General features: G+C 55.4%; 1 protein-coding gene across 8 annotated transcripts in view; it reads left to right on the top strand.

The window, feature by feature from the left end:
- SRCIN1 (SRC kinase signaling inhibitor 1) overlaps nucleotides 1–21,364 on the top strand; it is a 186,465-nt gene that overhangs the window by 88,692 nt on the left and 76,409 nt on the right. For 6 of the 8 annotated variants that reach the window (XM_054014405.1, XM_054014406.1, XM_054014401.1 and 3 more), the window contains exon 2: nucleotides 2,204–2,487. In XM_054014405.1, the coding sequence (XP_053870380.1) occupies nucleotides 2,227–2,487 (261 nt within the window). In that variant the 5' untranslated portion in view covers nucleotides 2,204–2,226. Of the gene's footprint in view, nucleotides 1–2,203; nucleotides 2,488–21,364 lie in introns of those variants that run through there. The other 2 variants (XM_054014402.1, XM_054014404.1) reach the window with 1 other exon arrangement.

The raw sequence follows: 21,364 nt of genomic DNA, 5'->3' as shown, positions 1-21,364 counted from the left end.
TCTCTTGTCTGTGATTTTATCGCGGGCTACAGTCACCTTGTTTTTAAGTGTTTTTTAACCCCAAGGCACCGGTAACAATCCATCGCTATCCACCTCGGTCACTCAAAGCACCGTGGGGCTGGGGCTCCGTCTGGGAGAGCTAAGCTGCCCATTGGAGCTGTGTTCTCAGGGTCTCGTGTTTGTGGGGGCTGAGCGCTCCAGGGGATCTCGGAGGGGAATGCTTTCCCAGCTCAGTCTGCAGAGGCCGGTCTTAGAGGTGTAGGGGGTGAGGCCGGAGCAGGGAGCTGGCTGAGAAAGGGGTCTCCCTGGGCCTTGGTGTGCCAGCGCAGCGGCGTCTCTCTGCAGGAAGCGTGCGCCTGGGGAAGTGAGAAGAGGCGCCTGTCGCCGGGTGGGGAGCGCGTTGCTTTCACCAGCTGGACCTTAGCCTCAGAGCGGTGCCGGCGGAGTCCCCCTCCCTCCCCCATGCACTGCCCTGCATTTCATTTTCTTTTTGGTATGTCCGTTTGTCTGTGTCCTTCTGTGTGTCTCTGCTCCGGAGCAGCGTTCGGGCCCTCGTCCGTCATGGGTCTCTGACTGTTTTTGGTTTCAAGTCGAGTGTTAGCTTTTTATTTTGAACGTTGTGATCTCTGTGGTTCCCCTGTCCTGTCCCCCCCGTCCACGTCTGTCGCTGCGTCGGGCCGGCGGCCCTGCAGCCTTCGGCCTCCCCTCTCCCCTCCCCTCTGCTGCAATCTGTCCCAGGACAAAACCCTGATTGCAGCCCCTGACCCTCTTTCCTCCCCCCCAGGCCAGAATCCCCCCCAACCCTGCCCCCTTCTCCAGAGCCTGAAATCCACCCACCCTCTGTTTGCCCCTCAGACACCAAGCCCTCTTTTGGGGGCCGAATGAGTAGCAGAGAGGGGGGGAGCGTAGGTGGGAAAGGGACAATGCCTTGGGGGTGGGGGGGCTGTTGCTGGCGTCTGGTCACCGAGGACAAGCCCAGGACTTTTCATGTGGCTTTTATCCAAGAGGCGATTTAAAGAGACGCTGTCAGACGCTTTCACCACAGGTTTAGAACTCACCTCCATTGCTGGCTTAAAACACATCCTCCTTAGAAGCTTAGATAATCTCCTTCCTGAGTCACTTGTCCCTGTCCCCCCACAACCTTTGCCCCCTCCTCCCACCTTGGGGACTGGGCTCTTTGGAGAACCTGCCCCAGGCCCCGGTTGCAGGGGGCGAGCCCTAATTCCCCAGCCTGGGCAGAGATGAAGGAGGGAGTTGAATTCCCCACCTGCTGGGTGGCTCACTGGGGCCCCTCGGTATTTTGTTGCCTGGCAGCGGAGCAGCGAATGGATCCAACCCATCTTGAGAGATTTACAAAGCGGCCAATACCTCCTCATCAGGTGTGACACCGTCCCCCCAGTCGCGACCACTGGACAGCGCCCCTTTAAATCTGACCTGTCTGAGAATCCAATTAGTGGATTGCTCTGTCTCCTGGTCACCAAACCGAGGTGGTACCAGAAGCCGGGGTGCATTGCATGGCCAAGAACCCAGGCTGGAGCAGCCTGTTCAGAGTATTTGCCCGTAGTGCCCCTCTGTCTCTATTCAGCCGCTGTGGGTGGGGTCACTCTGCCGTTAGCCGGGGCCAGCTAGGAGGGCTTCAGGCATCGGCAGTTCACCTCTGGAGAACGGGGCTGCCACGTGAATGAAGTCCGGTGGTTGCCTGCCTTGCCCATGCCCCGCCCCTTGGGTAGCGATGAACATTGCCACACAGTCTACACTGCAGCTGGGAGTCTGCTTCCCAGCCTGGGTAGAGACCCACGCTAGCTCGTCTCGAGCTAGCGTGCTAAAACTAGCAGTGAGGTCACAGCGTACCTGTGCAGGGTAACGGAGAGCCAGGCCCCTAGTCCCCATCCCCTGGGCATTGTACGGCCGCCAGCCAGGGGCACCCCAGGGCTGAACGAGCAGGGCCTGGCTGGGGGGCCTGGATGGAGGATCTGGAACGTGGACCCTGCCCCCGGCCAGCCAGTGCTATCAGCCCCTCCCTTCAGTTCCTGGCTGCCAGCCCCGACCAGGCAGCTCCACGACAGAACAGTAACTGCTGGATTTCCTGCCCCGCCCTGGCCCCTCTCGACGGTCGCCCCAACGGCCGAGGCATCAGGCCGAGGGCTGGCGGGAAGGTCCCTGACCCCAGCTCTGCTCTCTCCCCTTCCCCCACCCCGTGTAGATCCCGAGAGGACTAGCACACACATGATCTCGGCAGACGATGCGGAGTACCCGCGGGAATACAGGACCCTGGGGAACGGGACCCGGCGCTTCTCCAACGTGGGGCTGGTGCACACCTCGGAACGCCGGCACACGGTGATCGCCGCCCAGAGCCTGGAGGCCCTGACTGGGCTCCAGAAGGCCGAGATGGACCGCAAGCGAGACGCCTTCATGGACCACCTGAAGAACAAGTACCCACAGCACGCCCTGGCCATCCGAGGCCAGCAGGACAGGATCCGGGATCAGGTAAAGGGCACCGTTTTTCCCCCCCGTCTCCGCCTTTCAAGGGGCTCTGTGAACTCTAACCCAGGCCTGGCGGTGGGGTCTGGCAGTGAAGTCACCTCATGCATAAAAGGGCTGGTGGGCTCGGTGGGGGTCTTGCCAGCAGCAGTAGGCTTTCCCCAGGCTCTCCCAGGGTTGTGAACGCACAGCCTCTCTCAAGGGAGCACCGGGGGGTGGGAATTTGACCTCAGGGGTGGGCTAGGGAACAATCATTGGGAGCAGATTTACCTGTGTGAGGAGCTGGAGGCATGGTGGGGATTTGATCTCTGGTGGGGGCTAATGGGCATGCAGCGGGGGTGTATTTATTCTCTCTATGAGGAACCAGGGCCATGGAGCCCCCCCACAATGGATCTGTCCTCCAGGGGGCTAGCTGGCACATGCGGGAGGAGGGGAGACCCCAGCCCAGGTCTCTCCAACCTTCACTTGGGTTGGGGCTGTGAGTAGGGGCTGGCGAAGGGTGGAAGCTGAGAGCCAAGCCCCCCTGCTCCCTACCTGGCCCGCAGGGGTCAGCACCAATGCCCGTTGCACACCTGGACTCTGCGGGCCCTAAACACCCTGCTCGGGGCCTCCTCGGCTCTGGGCTTCCTCCCTCCAGAGCACTTCTTCCCTCCCTGTGGGTGCAGGGGAAACCTCGAGAAATAGATCACACCGGCCAAACCTTTCACCGCAGCCCCCGCCCCAGCGACGAGCCACAGGCTGCCACTTAGGGAGGCGTTTCTGGCCCCGTTTTTATTAACCAGCCCAATAGCCCTCCTGCCATGGGTAGCCCCAGCGTGAGGCTGGGAGCCTGGCGCAAGCCGCGGTGACGGTGGGTTTAGATACGTATGCCAGATTGCCAAGGGCTCAGCACGCAAATCTGCCGAGCTCAGTTGCTGTTTATGCACCTAAATAAGAGACCGATTCTCCCAAGAACCCAGCACCCCAGGGGCACCCGATGTGCTGAGTTTTGGGAAACGCTGGCTCTGACTGGGGGAGAGAACCCGGCCCCAGGCGTTTCTACAGCTTGCTTTGTGATAACACGGCTGAGACAGGTATTGAAGGTTAGTCCTTGTTTGGACAGGCTGTTACCAGGAGCTGGGGCGTGAAGCCTAGAGTGGCAGCCAGACGGGGGCTGCATGGTAGCTCCACGCATTGTAGAATTGATCGTGTTCGGGTCATGCCGTCGGAGGGCTTGGATGCACCGGAACTGAGTGGGGGGGGAAAGACCCTGTCTGTGTCTGGCGCGGAGATTCCCCCCGAGCTTGAGCGGTTCGGTGCAGGCGCTGAGCATCGCTGCTCTGGACCCGGGCCGCGCCTCTGATGCAGCCTGGTCTGTAATTACCTGTGTGTAATTAGCGACTGGCCCCCAGTGTGGGTCAGCAGGAGGGGAGAGCTGTGCCGCCTCTGCTCGTGTCTCCGTAGTACAGACTGCATTATAGCTCCCCCTTATCCGCAGGGCAGGGACAGCATGGGCAAGCTCTCCCACAGCCATGCACCGCAGCGTGACCCCAGGGGTAGAGCGCCGGCCTGAGTCTCAGAAGACATGGGTTCAGTTCCCAGCTCAGCCACTGGCCTGCTGCATGACCCTGGGCAAGTCGGCATGCCTCAGTTTCCCCGGACCCTGACCTCCTTTGTAAAGCCCTTGGAGATCATTTGATGAAAAGAGCTAAACAAGAATAACAACCCTGACCATCTCCAGGAGATCAGCTGCCATGATCTTTTCAGTGCTCGGCTTCTGTGCCGAGCTCACCGACAAAGTGTGTGTGTGTGTGTGTGTGTGTGTGTGTGTGGTGTTACGGATGCCTGTCCTTTAAGGAGTGGGCCACGACCCCAACTCCACCCACGTTGGATAGTTGATCTGGGGTGGAACAGAGCGAGGTGCAGCAAACTGTATATCCCACCGCACATTCCCTGAGCCCTCTGTCCCCGCCTGCCCCAGTCCCAGCTCGGCACATAGGGGGATGTGTTCTCCTGGACGTACGGTAGCGAGGGAACTTCTGGGGCTTGCTGCGTTTCAGCTCTGGGCTAGCGATGAAAGGAGAGAGGCTCTCCCCTTCCGCAGCCGCTCAGTGCTGTCACGGTGACGTACAGAGGCTGGCTGGTTTGTGACCCTCTCACAAACTCTAGTGCAGGGCACAGGCCTGGGACTCTCCCTAGCGCCGAGCTCGGGATGCCGCAGCAGTTCCAGGCTGTTGAGCTGCCCGCCGGCGGTGCTGCCATAAGTTAGGGCTACTTCGGCCCCTGACCGGCCTAGAAACCAGGGCACAAAGCCCCCTTTCCTCCACGCTCAGAGCTGTGACTGTGGGTCTGGCTACGCTGCAGCACGTGTGGATGTAGCCCATGAAAACAGCACTGGCCCCTCAGCACCACAGGCTGGCCGCTCGACACGTACCCAGGGTCCCGGGCGGGGCTGTCCGGCCGTGGCTTCGCTGCTTTCGTTACGTCTACACGCTCAGGTTCGTCTACACGCGCTGCAGTCGCCGCACAGGATTCCAGCCAAAGGCGGCCGCCCGCGCTAAGGAATCATCTGTCCGTGTCTGGGCCGGGCCGGGCGATGGGAAGGCACGAATCACCTCTCAAGGGTCCCGACACTCCCTGAGCCCTTTGTGAGCTCCCCATCGCGTTACCATCCTTTCCAACACAGGTGCTTCCTCTGCTTCAGGGGACTTCAGCAAAGCCATTTGAAAACCGCACCTAGATCTGTAGCAGAGGCGCGGAGGGTCCTTTGGGACACCGGCGTTCCAGGCACTGAGCTGCTGTCATGTCCCCGGCGGTCCCGGTTCCTCCTGCTTCGGTAGGGCTCACCCGGGGATTGCTGGCAATGCTGCTCTCCTGCCAACCGGTTCACTAAAAGGGCCCCGGGGAGATTTGGCAGCTGCACCTGGTGACTTCGGGTGTCTGGCGTGACCCTGCGCGCGCCAGCAGGAGCCTCTGGACTCATAGCTCAGGAAGAGAAGCGGCTCCTGCATGGGGCCTAAACCTGGGCAAGGCAGGGGAGCAGCTGGGCTCGGTGGATTCCTACGCTGCTCTCTGCTGTGGTAAGTGCAGGCTCTGCCCTGTGCCACTAGCTGGGCCAGCCCCCTGCTCCAGTCAGGCCAGGGGGTGCCCTGTAGGCCTTGTGGCTAAGAGGGACGGGCAGCTGAAGCCCGAGCAATGGGGTGGGCAGCAGAAGAAGGGGAAGGAGGTGAGTGGGGCATAGCTGGAAATGGCAGCATCCCAAAAGGGGGTGGAGGGCGAGGGCATCTGCTGCTTCCGGATTGGCTGAGAGCTTATGTCCTCCCAGCATGCAGTAGGATGAGCATCAGGGCGTGCCCCCCTGTGACAATGCGGTTCTGGTGGAACCCAACGGAGAGTGCCAACTCAGGACAAATTGCTCAAACAGGGCAGTTACAGCCCAAGGCTGGGGTTTTTCCACCTCTAAGGCAAACCAAACCAGCCAGACTAAGAGGACTTCGGTCTCATCCCCCGGCTAACCGCAAGTCTCACAAGCAATCTCCTTAGACACTCCAGTTTCCCAGTATCACCACCAGTACCACTAGTTATGGGGACAAATGGTTATGAAAACCAATACCCAAATAAAAGAAAAAAGGTTCTCCTGATCCCAAAGGACCAAGCCCCAGACCCAGGTCAATATACAAATCAGATCTTGCCCACAAATCAGACTGTTGCCAATCCTTTAGAATCTAAAATCTAAAGGTTTATTCATAAAAGGGAAAAGATAGAGATGAGAGTTAGAATTGGTTAAATGGAATCAATTACATACAGTAATGGCAAAGTTCTTGGTTCAGGCTTGCAGCAGCGATGGAATAAACTGCAGGTTCAAATCAAGTCTCTGGAATACATCCCCCGCTGGGATGGGTCCTCAGTCCTTTGTTCAGAGCTTCAGTGTAGCAAAGTTCCTCCAGAGGTATGAAGCAGGATTGAAGACCAGATGGAGATGAGGTATCAGCCTTATATAGTCTTTTCCAGGTGTAAGATCACCTCTTTGTTCTTACTGTGGAAAATTACAGCAAAATGGAGTCTGGAGTCACATGGGCCAGTCCCTGCATACTTTGCTGAGTTACAAGGCTTATCTGCCTTCTCTCAATGGGTCCATTGTATAGCTGATGGTCCTTAATGGGCCATCAAGCAGGCTAGGCAGAGCTAATCCCAGCTTGTCTGGGATGTCACCCAGAAGCATAGCATAAGTTTGCCATACAGACAGTCTAGAGCCAATATTCATAACTTCAACTACAAAACTGATACACACAGATAGACAGCATAATCATAACCCATACACCATAACCTTGTCTTAGACACCCCATTTGGCCCCTTTTATACAAGATTTGGGTGCCACTACAGGACCTAGGTCGCAACAATGATCTATATGGTCCCAGTTTATGTCAATAACGTCACACCCCCATCAGGCCTCGGGACTGACTCTAGGCCAGCAGGCCTTTGGTAACAGGGCTGGATTGTGTCCTGCCCCCGCACTGCTCCAGCAGGCTCTGGGTCTGGGAAGGAGGCTGCGAGCTTGGCAGGATGAATGAGAACCCGAACCCTGCTGGGGGCCGCACTAATGAACTGAATTTGCCGGTCTCTCCCCCCACCTCAGCGAGTCTGCTCGGGCGAGGGGGAGTCCTGGCACAGCAAGGGGGCTGCGGGCCAGGACTGAGGGGCATTCGCAGACCAGAGGGTGGGGTGGAGGGAGAGATGCAGGGCAGAACGGCAGATGGTGCCAGGAGTGAGGGGCATCACCAGAGCCGTCTGGGCTCCAGAACCAGAACAGCAGGCGGTGCCGCGGGTGAGGTGCATTGGCAGAGCTGCGTGTGCGGAGGGGAAGGGATTCGAACACGGCACCTGTCCGCACTCAGTTACCAGAGCCAGACCATCAGCGATGCCCGGCTCCATGCAATCATTCATTCCAAAATGAAAAGACTGAAAGACAGTCCCGTCCCTCCGCCCCCCAAGAGCACGGGCCTTTTACCTGCCTTATTCACCCTATTCCTCCCATTCTTGCTTGAGAAACAACCAGGACTCTCTCCTAGGACTCTCTCCTAAAGTTCCCACCTGGAACCTACATGCCTCTTGCACGGACTGCAACATCCATTAGAAAGTGGCATGGTCTCGTTAGGTCCTGTTGTATCTCTGCGTCATAAAATCTCACCCACGCCTCACCTCTTCCAGAGGCCATGGGACTGGGCATGCGACTGGCAGCAGGGTGGGGTTCAGAGAGGAGCTGGTGCTTACTCCAGTGGATACAAACTCCCTACAGTACTGTTGGCCCTCTCTTCACTTGCGATGAGTTTTCATCTACTGAGTGGCAAAATAAATGTGTTTTTGTAAGTCCTGCGCAGCACTGGACTGGGACTCAGGAGACGTGGGTTCTAGTCCCTGCTCTGTCACTGGCCTGTTGGGTGACCTTAAGCAAAGTCACTTCCCCACTCTGTGACTCAGTTTCCCCATCTACATAAAAATATAAGAATGGCCATGCTGGGTCAGACCAATGGTCCATCCAGCCCAGTGTCCTGTCTTCCAACTGTGGCCTTTGCCAGGTGCTTCAGAGAGAATGAACTGAACAAGACAGTTATTGAGTGATCCATCCCCTGTCATCCAATTCCAGCTTCTGGTAGTCAAAGATTTAGGAGCATGCCATTGCATCCCTGACCATCTTGGGTAATAGCTATTGATGGACCTATCCTCTAGGAATTTATCTAATTCTTTTTTGGCCTTCACAACATCCCCTGGCGATGAGTTCCACAGGTTGACTGTGCACTGGGTGAAGAAGTACTTCCTTATGTTTGTTTTAAATCTGCTGCTTATTAATTTCATTGGGTAACCCCTGGTTCTTGTGTTATGTGAAGGGGTAAATAACACTTCTTTAGTCACCTTCTCCACACCAGTCATAATTTTATAAACCTCTATCGTTTCCCCGCTCAGTCATCTCTCTTCTAAACTGAATAATCCCAGTCTTTTTAATCTTTCCTCATACGGAAGCTATTCCAGATCCCTAATCATTTTTTGTTGCCCTCCTCTGTACTTTTTCCAATTCTAATACACCTTTTGTGAGATGGGGTGACCAGAACTGCACACAGGACTCAAGATGTGGGTGTACCATAGTTTGTAGAGCGACATCATGATATTTTCTGTCTTAGTATCTATCCCTTTCCTAATGGTTCCTAACATTCTGTTTGCTTCTTTGACTGCCGCTGCGCACTGAGCAGATGTTTTCAGAGAATCTCCGTAATGACTGCAAGATCGCTTTATCGACTGGTAACAGCTAATTTAGACCCCATCATTTTGCATGTATAGTTGAGATTATGTTTCCCAATGTGCATCACTTTGCATTTATCAGCACCGAATCCCATCTGCCATTTTGTTGCCCAATCACCCCGTTTTGTGAGATCCCTTTGGAACACTTCACAGTTAGCTTTCGACTTAACTCTCTTGAGTCATTTAGTATCATCTGCAAACTCTGACACCTCATCGTTTACCCCTTTTTCCAGATCATTTAGGAATATGTTGAAGAGCGCTGGTCCCAGTACAGATCCCCAGGAGCCCTGCTATTTGCCTCTCTCCGCTGTGAAACCTGACCATTCATCCCTACTCTTTGTTTCCTGTCTTTTAACCAGTTACCGATCCAGGAGAGGATCTTCCCTTAGCTCCATGGCTCCTTAGTTTGCTCAAGAACCTTTGGCGAGGGCCCATGTCAGAGGCTTTCTGGAAAAGGGAGATAATGATAGTGGTCCCCTTTGTGAAGCACTTTGAGATCTACTGATGGAAAGTGTTATCTAAGGGTGAGGCATTATGATCATTCTATTCCCAGGCAGCATCTCAGGGAAGGGGAAGTTAAGGTCGTAACTCTGTATCAGGAAATTCAAAAGGGGAAAAAATCTTTTATAGCCACCGTCGTTCAAACAAACACACACACCTAAAGATAGAACATTCCACCTTTGGTCTGCCCCCATATCTCATTCAGCCTTTACTCTGCCCTCACGTCCATGCCGGCCCTGTGCATCTTCCATGTAACATACACATCTGTCTATGACACGTGTGACAGCTAGGGGACAGATCAAACCCCAGATGCCTTGCCAGGAACCTGGAAAGCTGAGGGCGATCTTTGAAATTCCAGGTCTTCTGGCATTTTGTCTGACAGCTTTATTATTCACAATGTTTATTTCTAAGGTAGTGCCCAGAACCTGAAGCTCAGATCTGGACACTGTTGTGCTAGGTTCTGTACACCAGTGGCAGCCTGCTACAAATTGCGTACAGCCTAAATAAACCAGGCTGACGAAGGAAGCGTCGCCAATCCATCCCTAGTTACAAAGGGGGAGTGGAGGTACAGAGAGATTAAGTGACAGGTTTCACCCAGGGGGGTCTGTGACAGACAGAGCTGGGGATCGAACTCAGATCACTTGCTTCCTGGTCTAATATCTTGCCAACACAAGCAGCCTGCCGCCAGCCAGCTGTTGTAGGTGCTAATGCAGCCTCTGCTTGGCTAATATTTCACTGGTTTTTCCGACAATAAGTCCCTTTCTTTCCTGCACTTACCTCCCCCGGACTGACATGCTGAGGAATTAATGGCACCCTGGACTTTAAAGAACCTTTCTTGTGGTTTCTGATCTGGCTGCAATGATGCCTTTGGCCTGTGCCAAGTTTCCTGCCCGAAGCAAACGCATTGTTCCTTTTAAATTGGATCGTCTGTTTTGTCCCAAGCCCCACTAGTTTCAAGGGGGAACCGCTGGGTCTCCCATGCTCCAGACGGCTGGCAGACCTGGGCACTAACGGGACGCTGCAGATGCGCAGATGGCAGGTTTGGGAGCGGGCAGAGATCTCTGAGCGTGCTCGAGCTGGGTACAGCCCGTCGGCACTGCCCAGGGCTCATTGGGTGGGCCTGCGGGATCTGAACTGAGTGCCCTCCGTCCAGTTCCCAGGGCCCAAGTGTGTCTCCACCACATAAACTACCCCCACAGTTGACCCTGTTGGGTTACCCTTGTTGGAATCTGCAGCAGCGTTTCCGGGGCACGACCAGTCCTCTCTCCCCTACGGGGTTGCCCCAGCGGTGGACTGAGGAATTCTTGCCCTGCTGCTGTTCGTGCTCTGGGAATCAACCGAAGGATCCAGTCCCCAGCCCTGTCGATCCAGCCCTGAATTCACAGCTACAACGGCATGGTATGGAAAGGCATCTAGGGCGGTGGACACAGGGGAGCTGGAGAAATTCCAGCCGGGTGCCTCCCGGAGGGATGAAAGCAACCTGGGCATAAAGAAATAGAGCATTATAGGGCAGGAGCTTCGGCTCCTGTCTCTTCAGTCAGGAGGTTGATGTGGTATTGTTTTTGGCTGCATCGAGTGCTCCGAGTCTCTGTTTGTCTTAACTCCCTCCAGATTTAATCTACACATGTGGGGGTGGGAGGGGTGTAGGACACCAACTTCCTTCCCTCTGTTGAAGTGGTTTCCTTTCCAGTGTGCTGCCCTCCTGCTGGGCCGGGTCCCAGAAATCAGTTTGGATCGATGGATATAACTGTTAGGTTGTGAGAACAGATCAGTTTTAACCCTGACCTGTCTATTGGCCAGCGCTCCCACGGTACTTCCAGGAGGCCAATCGGGGTTACTGATTTCATTGGGCTCCATGCAGGACTCACTGGGCAAGGTTCTCTGGCCTATATTCTGCAGGAGGGCAAACTACATGATTGGGCTGGCTCCTCCGGGGCTTAAAAAGCTATGGCTGTGCGATGTCTTGGGGGCCTAGTGCATAGGCGCAGAACATGGACTCAGGAGATGGGGCTTCTGTTCCTGGCTCAGCCATGGGCCTGCTGGGTGACCTGGGGCGACTCACTTCCCGGCTCCGTGCCTCAGTTTCCCCATCGGTCACATGAGGATAACGAGGCTGACTTTGTTTATAAAGTGCTTTGAGGTCTGCTGGTGACAAGCGCTAGATAAGAGTTAGAGATTATTACTCTTTGTTTGTGTTTGATCATTTAAAACACCATCTCCCTGTGCCCCTCCCTACCTTCCCCATTCCCGCCTCTTGTTTGTTACAACCGCCTCCACTGAATGGGATGGTCAGCTCTCTGGGGGAGGGGCCACGGCTTCCTATGTATTTATACAGCCGCTTGGGCCCTACCGTAATAATCTCTCTCACCACAGAACTGGTGCAGCATGGGCTCCCCCAACACCACCCCGCACCTGGAGTGACGCCACCCTGTGGGGGGAGAGGGCAGTGCAGTCTCCATGCAGTCTCCATGGCCTCTCCACAAAGACTCCTAATAATTAAACCACGATTTGAGGACTTCAGTAGCTCAGACATAGGTTAGGGGTTTGATACAGGAGTGGGTGGGTGAGATTCTGTGGCCTGTGTTGTGCAGGAGGTCAGACTAGACGATCATAATGGTCCCTTCTGACCTTAAAGTCTATGAGTCTATGAATTTAACAACCATTGGGATTATCTTTACGGCCTTCCCCAGGGGACTGAACTGAAGAGCTACCCTCCTCATTTCACATAGGACCCAAACAGTCCCTGTTGACCCAGGCTGAATTCAAGCCGCTGACCCAGGGCCTGTCCTCTGCTTCTGAACGGTGGGGAATCCGTGCTGCGGATGGGCTGGTGTGGAGATATGGCTTCGTGAAGAAGTGTGGCATGGCCAACTCTGAGTATGCAAAACTCATGAGTCAGGCTCCTCAAAATCATGAGATTAGCTTAAAAGTCCCCCCCCCCAGGATACACTTTGGGTTCTTCTTATTTGCCCTCTGGGGCGTGAGCCTTTGGGCATCATGAATTCAAGCTTTTCTCTGCAACCACGAGGACTAGAAACTTCCTGTTAAAAAAAAAAAGCAAGCTGAGAGTCTCCTGCGATCACGTGACTCCAGGAGCTGGGGCTTTAAACCCCAACTTGTGATAAAATCACGAGGCTGGGCGCATGAGTGCCAGTGGGACTTCTGCCTCTTGTCCCCCATGCAGAGTGAGAGTAGCTGATATGCTTTTGTCTATGCTCCCCAGACTTGAAAGTCTGGGGGTTGGGGCAGTGCATAATCTGTGAAGAGCCCTTGACTCTACAACTGATTTCGGTACTTTGGTCCACAGGTGCTTGCTTGGACCAGCAAGACTCCATGCTTCTCCCATCTTCTCCCCTAGGGGGCGCCAGTGGTTCTGGGTTGTAGCTTCCCTCTGGGTTGACGGCTCCAATGGTCTGGTGTTAAGAAAGGGTTTTGTGCAGGCAGGAGAAGATTTCTGGGCATGCTCGTGAAAGCCAGGGCATCAAAATCAGAGCAACATACCAGCGGGAGAAGTTAGGATGAAGCCTCTTCTACATGGCGTGTTTACAGTCTGCGACTGCCGTTCACCTGTGTTATCACACAGCTTCTTCCGACCTGTGGGGACAGAAACCGCCGTACGCGGGAACCAGTGCTGATCCCCGGCTTGCTGCATCCGTTATGAATGTTAAAAAATGGCTTGAGCTCCAGCACCTCTTTCATTGCATATTAAGCACTGGCAGGAACTATTGGCCAGATCCACAGCTTGGTATATAGCGGTGTAGCTCTGCTGAAGCCAAGGGCGCTCCATTGATTTGCCCCAGGTGGAGGCGTTGGCTGTTCTTAGCCACTTTTAGAACATGCTTTCTCTGCCTACGTGAACAAGGAGAAAATCCAGATTGTTCCCCCCGTGTGTTCTCTGGGGCGTCGCTGGGGCCAAACAGACCGCTGATGAAAGCAGTCTTTCTGTCCATAGAGGCCTAGCAAAGCCAAGCCTCTTCCTTATTATCTCCAGCCTGCTCGGTGCAAGCAGTGTTAATTATTGATTGCTGTTTTATCATCATCCGTCCACGGTTCAGGCTGCACTGGGTTCACACTCATTAGACATTGTACAGCGAGAGTCATGCATCGGCTTTGAATCCATTCCGTTCCGCGCTGGAGATACAGGCATCCCCTTTCTAGTCAGAGAGAGCCATTTCTTGGTAAATAAACTTGAAATGTTTCAGTTATTAATACAATAATAAAACCACCAGCGTTTGTAGAAAGCCCCACCTGCTTGGACTCAGGCGCAGAATGATTTTGGAGGATTGTTATAATCGGGTGGAAAGATCTTCTGGATTCTAATGGTCTGTTTTTAAAAAAAAAAGATTACGTAAATCCATCACAGAGGGGGAAACTGATCCTAGTGGGAAGAGCCCGCAAAAGGCGCGCCGTAGCCTTAAAGCCCAGGTTTTAAGTGGGATTTAGGTAATACATAGACCTTCTGCTGGTGCACTGCCCAGAGGTGGAGCATAGCCAGGGATAGTAAAATAAATACAACCCATCGTTTTGGGGAGACGCTCCGGAGGGAGCAGATGCTCCCCCTTGGGATGGCGCACAGATTCATAGGTTCCAAGGCCAGCAGGGACCATTGGGATCAACTCGTCTGACCTCATACATAACATAGGCCAGAGAACTGCCCCAAAACAATTCCGGGAGCAGATCGTCTAGAGCAACCTCCATCTGGATTTTAAAATTGCCAGAGTTAAGGAATCCACCACAACCCTTGGTATATTGTCCCAGTGGTTAATTACTCTCACTGTTAAACATTTACGCCTTGTTTCCAGTCTGAATTTGTCTAGCTTCAACTTCCAACCATTTGATCGTGTTAGAGCTTCCTCTGCTAGACTGGAGAGCCCAGTATTAAATATCTTTTCCTAGGTAGCGACCTATAAGCTGATAACCACTGAACATTACTCCCCGGAGACCTGCCTGCCACCCCCTATCCGAGGCAGAAACCAGCAAACAAAGAGATGGTCGCATCCGCTTTGGGGGAAAGAAAACAAGCATTATTCATCTTCTCCCAACGTGTTAAACAATTGTGGAGAGTAAATGAAAATAGAGGGGTTGGAACCAGTGGATGCCAACCTTTAAATGACATTGAGATGCAAACATGATCGAAGCCTTTTCTGAAACGTTACAGACTTGCTCGTATTTTTAATCTATTAGCCATTTGGCAGGGGGAGGCTGATAGGTAATTTTAGCTTGTTGTTTAAAATATGATATACGAGAGAGTTTACCAAACCGGATCTGAATAGAAATGTTTTGGAAATTTCAGTGTTCCGTTCAGAACGGCAGCCCCCACAGCATAACACCGTGGTGCTGATCACGAGAAATGGAAAGTGAGAGCAATATTAATATTAATCATATGTATATCTATCATAGAGAAGGAAAGGCAGGTGCACACAATACCTCCAACACCCAACAGGCCGTCAGCAAGTCTACAGCGAAGGCCAAGGCTGCAGCGAGCTAATTGAAAGCCCAGATGGGCGAGAGCTTTAAATGGCAGGTTAACAATAAACAGTGGAATGAGACAGGGAAAGTGAAACTGACTAATAGTCCAGATTAGCTCCCCTGTCTTCCTGTCTGTCTGAGGTTTGGATTGAGTTCCCACCCCCGCAGTACCAAGTGCTGCCCCCGCTGGAGGAAATGCGGGAAGTAAGCAAACACCACGAAGTTTAGATTTTTTAAAAAATTCCATTTTAATGTATTAATATAATACAGTCAAGAAATTTACCAATCTCCCTCCAAATTGTGTCCCTTTAATACAGCCTGAAGAAGGGGTTAGTGGGGCAGTATTATTGTTTATTGTGAGTGGTACCGTAGCGGCTAAAGCCCCCAGCCGCGAACAAGGCCCTGTTGCACTAGTTGCTGTACACATAGTGACGGTCCCTGCTCGGAACAGGTTATAGTCTGCGTCGATCAGATAAAGGGTGGGAGGGGAAAAAGGCCCAGTGACAGAGCTAGGGTTAAAATCCAGGTCTCCTGACTCCCAGGCCAGGGTGGGCCTTGTCCGTTAGCTCATGTCATCGGCACTGTCTTTAACTGGATGTGGGCTCAGAATGGCAGAAGCATATCTCCACCCGCAAACTCCAAAAGGAGGTTGTTTTTGCCTCACACAGCAGGGAGGCGCTGAGTTCATCCCTACGGTCAGCATGAAATTCCAAGTGGGTTCCTTCGAGACAGCTGGAAACAGAGCGACCAACTAGCAAGTGTGAAAAATCAGGATGGGGGGGGTGGGGTACTAGGCGCCTAGATAAGACAAAGCCATGAATATCAGGACATCCGGTCACCCTAGCGGGAAAATGTGTTGGCGCAGTGGCTAATACCCTCCGAAACATGGCACTTCCCACGTGACACCCTTGTACTGTGAACTGCCCATCAGCCAAATGGCCTTGCTTCAATCCAAGTGGGGTCAGAAAGTTACAAATGTGTATAATAATCATAGTTACCAATGAATTGAAATGGGTGACCCTTTCCTCTGTCCCCTGCTCTGGACTCCCAACCATCTGAATTGCTTTTAGAATGTGCTTGTCAGCTGAGATCTTGCCTGGCACGGGCCAGCCGGGAACACGCGATTGTGCAGACAAATGATAAACCCCAGAAAACAGAGGATGACAAACATTCCCCAGACCGTTACCCTGTCAATACAGGCACACCAGCGGTAGAGCCCTAAAGCTTCCCCTCTTCTGACGCCCTACAGGTTGCAGGCGGCGGCGGGGGCTTAAATACAGGCGGGTGGCTAGCGCAGAAATGTGCTTTTATAGACTAAATAAAAGTGTATAAAAGCCTGGGATTTAAGCTCACCCCATTTTGCTGCAGAATAAAAAAGGCCGAGGCGGAGGGTTAGCGTACTGGTGGCGTTCTGACAACAGCAGATTTGCAGCTGCCCAGAATAATTCCGACTTTAGAATGAATAAATATATATCAGCAACCGTGGCCAAGCTAAAATATATATGTGAAAATCCAGGGCTCTTTCCTGACTCCTGGGCTTTCTGTCTTGCAGAAGAAACCCAGAGCTAGCCCGCCGCGTGATTTGTTTGCTGCCAAGCTTTTAGGGCGCGGGGGCCGGGGGCGAGTTAAACTCTTTCCCTATCTGCTGCATGATAAAGCTTTCAGGGTTTGCTTGGCCGCTGCTGGCTGGAAAACGGAAGGATGGTCTTTTAGCGAAGGTGGGGCGGACACTCTGGGTCTGATTGCTAGCTCACCTGGACAAGTTCCCGTGCCTCAGTTTCCCCATCTGTAGAATGGGGATAATGATTCTTCCCTCCCCTCCCAGGGCGGTTGTGAGGGCAGATTCCCTGAGGTTTGAGATGTTCATATACTACAAAGGGGAGGGACTTCTGCCTAGACCAGGGTTTTTCAACCTTTTTTCATTTGCAGACCCATAAAAAATTTTGAATGGAGGTGCGGGCCCCTTTGGAAATCTTAGCCATGGCCTGCAGACCCCCAGGGGTCCGCGGACCACACGTTGCAAACCACTGACTTAGATCATGAGCTTTCTGGAGCAGGGACAGCACCTAGGTCAGGGCTAGGGCTCCAGGGGGCTGCCACAATACAGATAGTCGATAATCACCATAGAGGCACCCCCATCCTGAGCAGGTTGGAGTTGAATTTTCAAGGTTCAAGTGTGTTTGAAAGTAGGGGGCAAGGAGGCCACCTACTGCTAGTGTGTGTGTGGGAGTACGGGAGAGACTTGTCTACTGTGTTAACAGAAAGCGGGAGGAGGGGCGAGGCCCCACAGAACACGCAGCCCCTGCTGCTCCATAACTGTTAGCAATTTGTTGCATGAGCTGTTTTTAATAGTACTTTGCCCTTCTTCATAAGGTCTGTCATTTACGGAGCTCCTGATGCTTTACGAGCATCCGTTCAGCCTCTGTTTTGTTCCCAGCTCGAGGTGAGAGTTTGGTCTAGTGCCCGTAGCTCAGGAGAGAGTCAGGTCTCTCCTGGGTTCTGCGCCTCAGTCTGTCATTTCGTTGCCTTATGCCCTATAAAGTGCAGCCCCAAGCATGCAGACACTATTATTATTTAGTATTTGTGTTACTGTAGCCCCCAGTCATGGACGCCAGTGTGCCAGGCGCTGTATGGTCCCAGGACACAAACGCGGCCTCTGCCCCAAGGCGCTTACGAGCTAAGGAAACGTTATGGAGTCAGACCCCTCCAAAGACATGTGATGGCTAAAAATAATCAGTGGTGCTCTCTGTTTATTTGCCACATGTGTGTCGAGCCGTTGGGAGGGTCACACTTCCACACATTTCTCGAGCTTGTTAAAAAAACAGAAAAGCAAGTTGAGATTTTCACCTAATCCCAGTGACTCCAGTAGCTGGGGCTTTAAGAAAGGGAATGAGACTCGAGAGTTGGGCTCTGGCTGAGCTCCCGGTGGGCTGTGGAGATAAATGCACCATTGGGTTGTAAAGCTTGGGAGATTCCTCCGGCGCACAGAGCTGGACGTGTGCAGAGAGAGGTCATTTCCCATGCAGCTGGCTGGGTCACTCTGATCACCACCGGGGTGTTACCGACTCTTAACATCTTCACTGCCTACTCCCCGGGTACCTGGGCTCAGAGGGGAAGCATTGCACGGGGGCAGTTAAATGGTGGAAGTGAACATTAGCTGCCCAGCCCTTTGAGGAGGAGTGGAAAGCGGGAAGAGCTGCTGAGATCCTGGTAGGCAATACAGCTGCCTACCCCACCTGGGGCGTCCTCTTCCCCACTCCGTATATCATATGGCCAGTGCGTGTGTGCCTTCCTAAGCTCTTGCTATGGGGGTGCTGCCCGACCTCCCAGCACTGTGGGGCACCCCCCAACGGGAGGGACACAGACCCCTGCACATCACCCCCTTCCCTGGGTGGTCCCTCCGTTGCTTCTCAGCTCCCTCTCTCCCCAGTCTCTTTTCCTTCCCCACTGGCATAGGGTCTCTGTCTGGCACTGTTGCATGGCACAGAGACACCGGAATCCCCCAAGATCTCACATACACAGCCCATTGCCTCCCCTCCGTGTAATCACAGCAGACGCGGGTTGGTGTCTCTTGGGAGATACAGAGGCGAGGTGTAGGGTCAGGGCCGGCTCCAGGCACCAGCCCTCCAAGCATGTGCTTGGGGTGGCACCTGGAGGGGGGCGGCACTCACCCGGGGAGAGCGGGGCCGCAGCCGGGCTCACCGCCCTCCCCGTGGTGCTCCGGCCACCGGGGAGAGCGGAGCCGCGGCGGGCTCACCGACTTCCCCCGGCGCTCTGGCCGGCTGGGGAGAGCAGGGCCCTGGCTGGGCTTGCCGCCCTCCTCCCGGCGCTCCGGCCAGTCGGGGAGAGCGGGGCCCTGGCCGGGCTCGCCGCCCTCCCCTGCCACGCTCCCCGCCAGGGGGCGGGGGGCAGCGGGAGGCTTTTTTGCCCGGGACAGCAAAAAAGCCAGAGCCGGCCCTGCGTAGGGTGCTGCTTATGGGGCCAGGACAGCCTAGGGTGACCAGATAGCAAGTGTGACCCCCCCCGCGGCAGCTCCCCCCCCGTGCCCTGAGGCGCCCCCCTGCGGCAGCTGCCCCCCCCCCGGGGAGCCGTGCGGCAGCTCCCCACCCCAGCTCACCTCTGCTCTGCCTCCTCCCCGAGCACGCCGCCCCCACTCTAATTCTCCTCCCCTCCCAGGCTTGCGGCGCCAAACAGCTGATTGGCGCCGCAAGCCTGGGACGCGGGAGAAGTGGATCGGCGACTGCGTGCTCGGGGAGGGGGTGTAGGAACGCTGTAAAAAAAATTGGGGGCACCGCTTTTTGGCGCCCCCAAATCTTGGCGCCCTAGGCAACCGCCTACTTTGCCTTAATGGTAGCACCGGCCCTGGGCTGGGCCGAGGTTTGTCCTTTGTGCCATCTCTTGGGCTGTGTGTGCCTCAAGCGGCGACAGCCTTGCTCAGGGAGAGGGGAAGAGCGTGGCAGCGGGAAGGGAACTGGGGCATTTGTGGAGGGAGTTGGTTGTGGAGTTAGTGGTCAACGTTCGGAGACCTTGTCAGGGCGGAGGGCAGCCCTAGAAATGGGATTGGACTGGTGTGAGACAGCCACTTGGACCCAGGCAATGCACTGGGTCCTGCTCCCAGGGCCACACACTTGCCCATGGTGGTGGGATTGGTACCACTGGGACCCTGGACCTAGGGACACGTGGGCTCAGGGGCTACCAGGGGTGGCGAGACGTGGCACTCAGGGAGAAGAGGAAAGAGGCAGAGCCCCAGCGAGGAGGCTGGCAGACACCTTACTCACAGCTGTCTGTGCTCCAGGGTGGGCAGTTCCAACCACGAGCAAAGATTTTGGGACACGCAGAGCAGATTTCCGCCTCCTGCCAGGCTGGGCCGACCACCCGCGTTGGAATACCCGACTGCTAATAAGCTGCTCCACTTCATTATCAGCGCAGGCCGGGGGCGGGCCGAAGCATTTAACTCTAGTCTCTGTGGCTTGTGCTCTGAAGGCTCTTTTAAGATCTTGAAAGCACCAACTTGGGTTTCTCCTGCATAATTTTTGCCGGCATTTGCATGGCTATCATGGTGCCTGCGCCTGCCTCCATCTGCTCCAGCATCCCTGTGTGTGTTCTTCTGCATGCGTGTGTGCATGACCCGTTCATCGCACAGACCCTTGCTTGGGACTCTGGGTGGGGTCTTTTAAAACCATCCCTCCCGGCACAGTCCCAGCCCAGACAAGGTGAGCCCAAGCTCTGCAGCGACCCCTACTGGGAGAGCTGCAAAAGCGGCGATTTCCCCACCTAATGCCCTGCAGCAACGCTTCTGGGGAAAGAGGGGCTGAGACTGGATGGGGAACCAGCTACCCCATAGCCTGTATTCTTATGGCATTTCCTACAGCGCCCCCTGCTGGCAGAGGCTGGGACTGGAGTAGCCAGGAGCTTCCCCCTCCTGCACCCTCCCCTGCAGTGCCCCCTGCTGGGAGAGGCTGGGACTGCAGTAGCCGGGACCTCCCCCCACCAGCCACCGCTCCCGCACCCTCCCCAGCAGGGATAGTCAATAGGCAAGCCGCGGGCCAAATCCGGCCCGCCAGATGCTTTTGAACGGACCCCCAAATCTTTTTAGTTACTTGTCCTTGTTGTTGTTGTTATTTTTTAATTATTTTCTCTGGCGTCTGGCTCTTGTCTGGACCTTGCCCAAGAAATTTGGACCGTCACCAAAAATAATTGCCTACCCCTGCCCTGTGGCGCCCCCTACATAGAGAGAGAGGCACTCTCCCTCAGCTCCAGCCAGTGCTCCTGCACCATCCCCTGCAGCGCCCCCTGCTGGGAGAGCCAGGCACCCCCCCCAGCCTGCACCATCCCCTGCAGCGCCCCCTGCTGGGAGAGCCAGGTGCTCCCCCCATCCCCTGCAGCGCCCCCTGCTGGGAGAGCCAGGCACTCTCCCCATCCCCTGCAGCGCCCCCTGCTGGGAGAGCCAGGCACTCTCCCCATCCCCTGCAGCGCCCCCTGCTGGGAGAGCCAGGCACCCCCCCCAGCCTGCACCATCCCCTGCAGCGCCCCCTGCTGGGAGAGCCAGGCACCCCCCCCAGCCTGCACCATCCCCTGCAGCGCCCCCTGCTGGGAGAGCCAGGCACCCCACCCCATCCACTGCTCCTGCCCCCTCCCCTGCAGCGCCCCCTGCTGGGAGAGCCAGGCACCTCCCCCCCCCCCCCCAGCCTGCACCATCCCCTGCAGCGCCCCCTGCTGGGAGAGCCAGGCGCTCCCCCCATCCCCTGCAGCGCCCCCTGCTGGGAGAGCCAGGCGCTCCCCCCATCCCCTGCAGCGCCCCCTGCTGGGAGAGCCAGGCACCTCCCCCCCCCAGCCTGCACCATCCCCTGCAGCGCCCCCTGCTGGGAGAGCCAGGCACCTCCCCCCCCCCAGCCTGCACCATCCCCTGCAGCGCCCCCTGCTGGGAGAGCCAGGCACCCCCCCCCCCCAGCCTGCACCATCCCCTGCAGCGCCCCCTGCTGGGAGAGCCAGGCGCTCCCCCCATCCCCTGCAGCGCCCCCTGCTGGGAGAGCCAGGCACCCCACCCCATCCACTGCTCCTGCCCCCTCCCCTGCAGCGCCCCCTGCTGGGAGAGCCAGGCACCTCCCCCCCCCCCCCCCCAGCCTGCACCATCCCCTGC

The sequence above is a fragment of the Malaclemys terrapin genome, chromosome 25 (genome assembly GCF_027887155.1).
Source record: "Malaclemys terrapin pileata isolate rMalTer1 chromosome 25, rMalTer1.hap1, whole genome shotgun sequence".
Classification (NCBI taxonomy): domain Eukaryota; kingdom Metazoa; phylum Chordata; order Testudines; family Emydidae; genus Malaclemys; species Malaclemys terrapin.
Note: the sequence above shows the minus strand (reverse complement) of the source record. Positions and strands in the feature narration are given on the sequence as shown.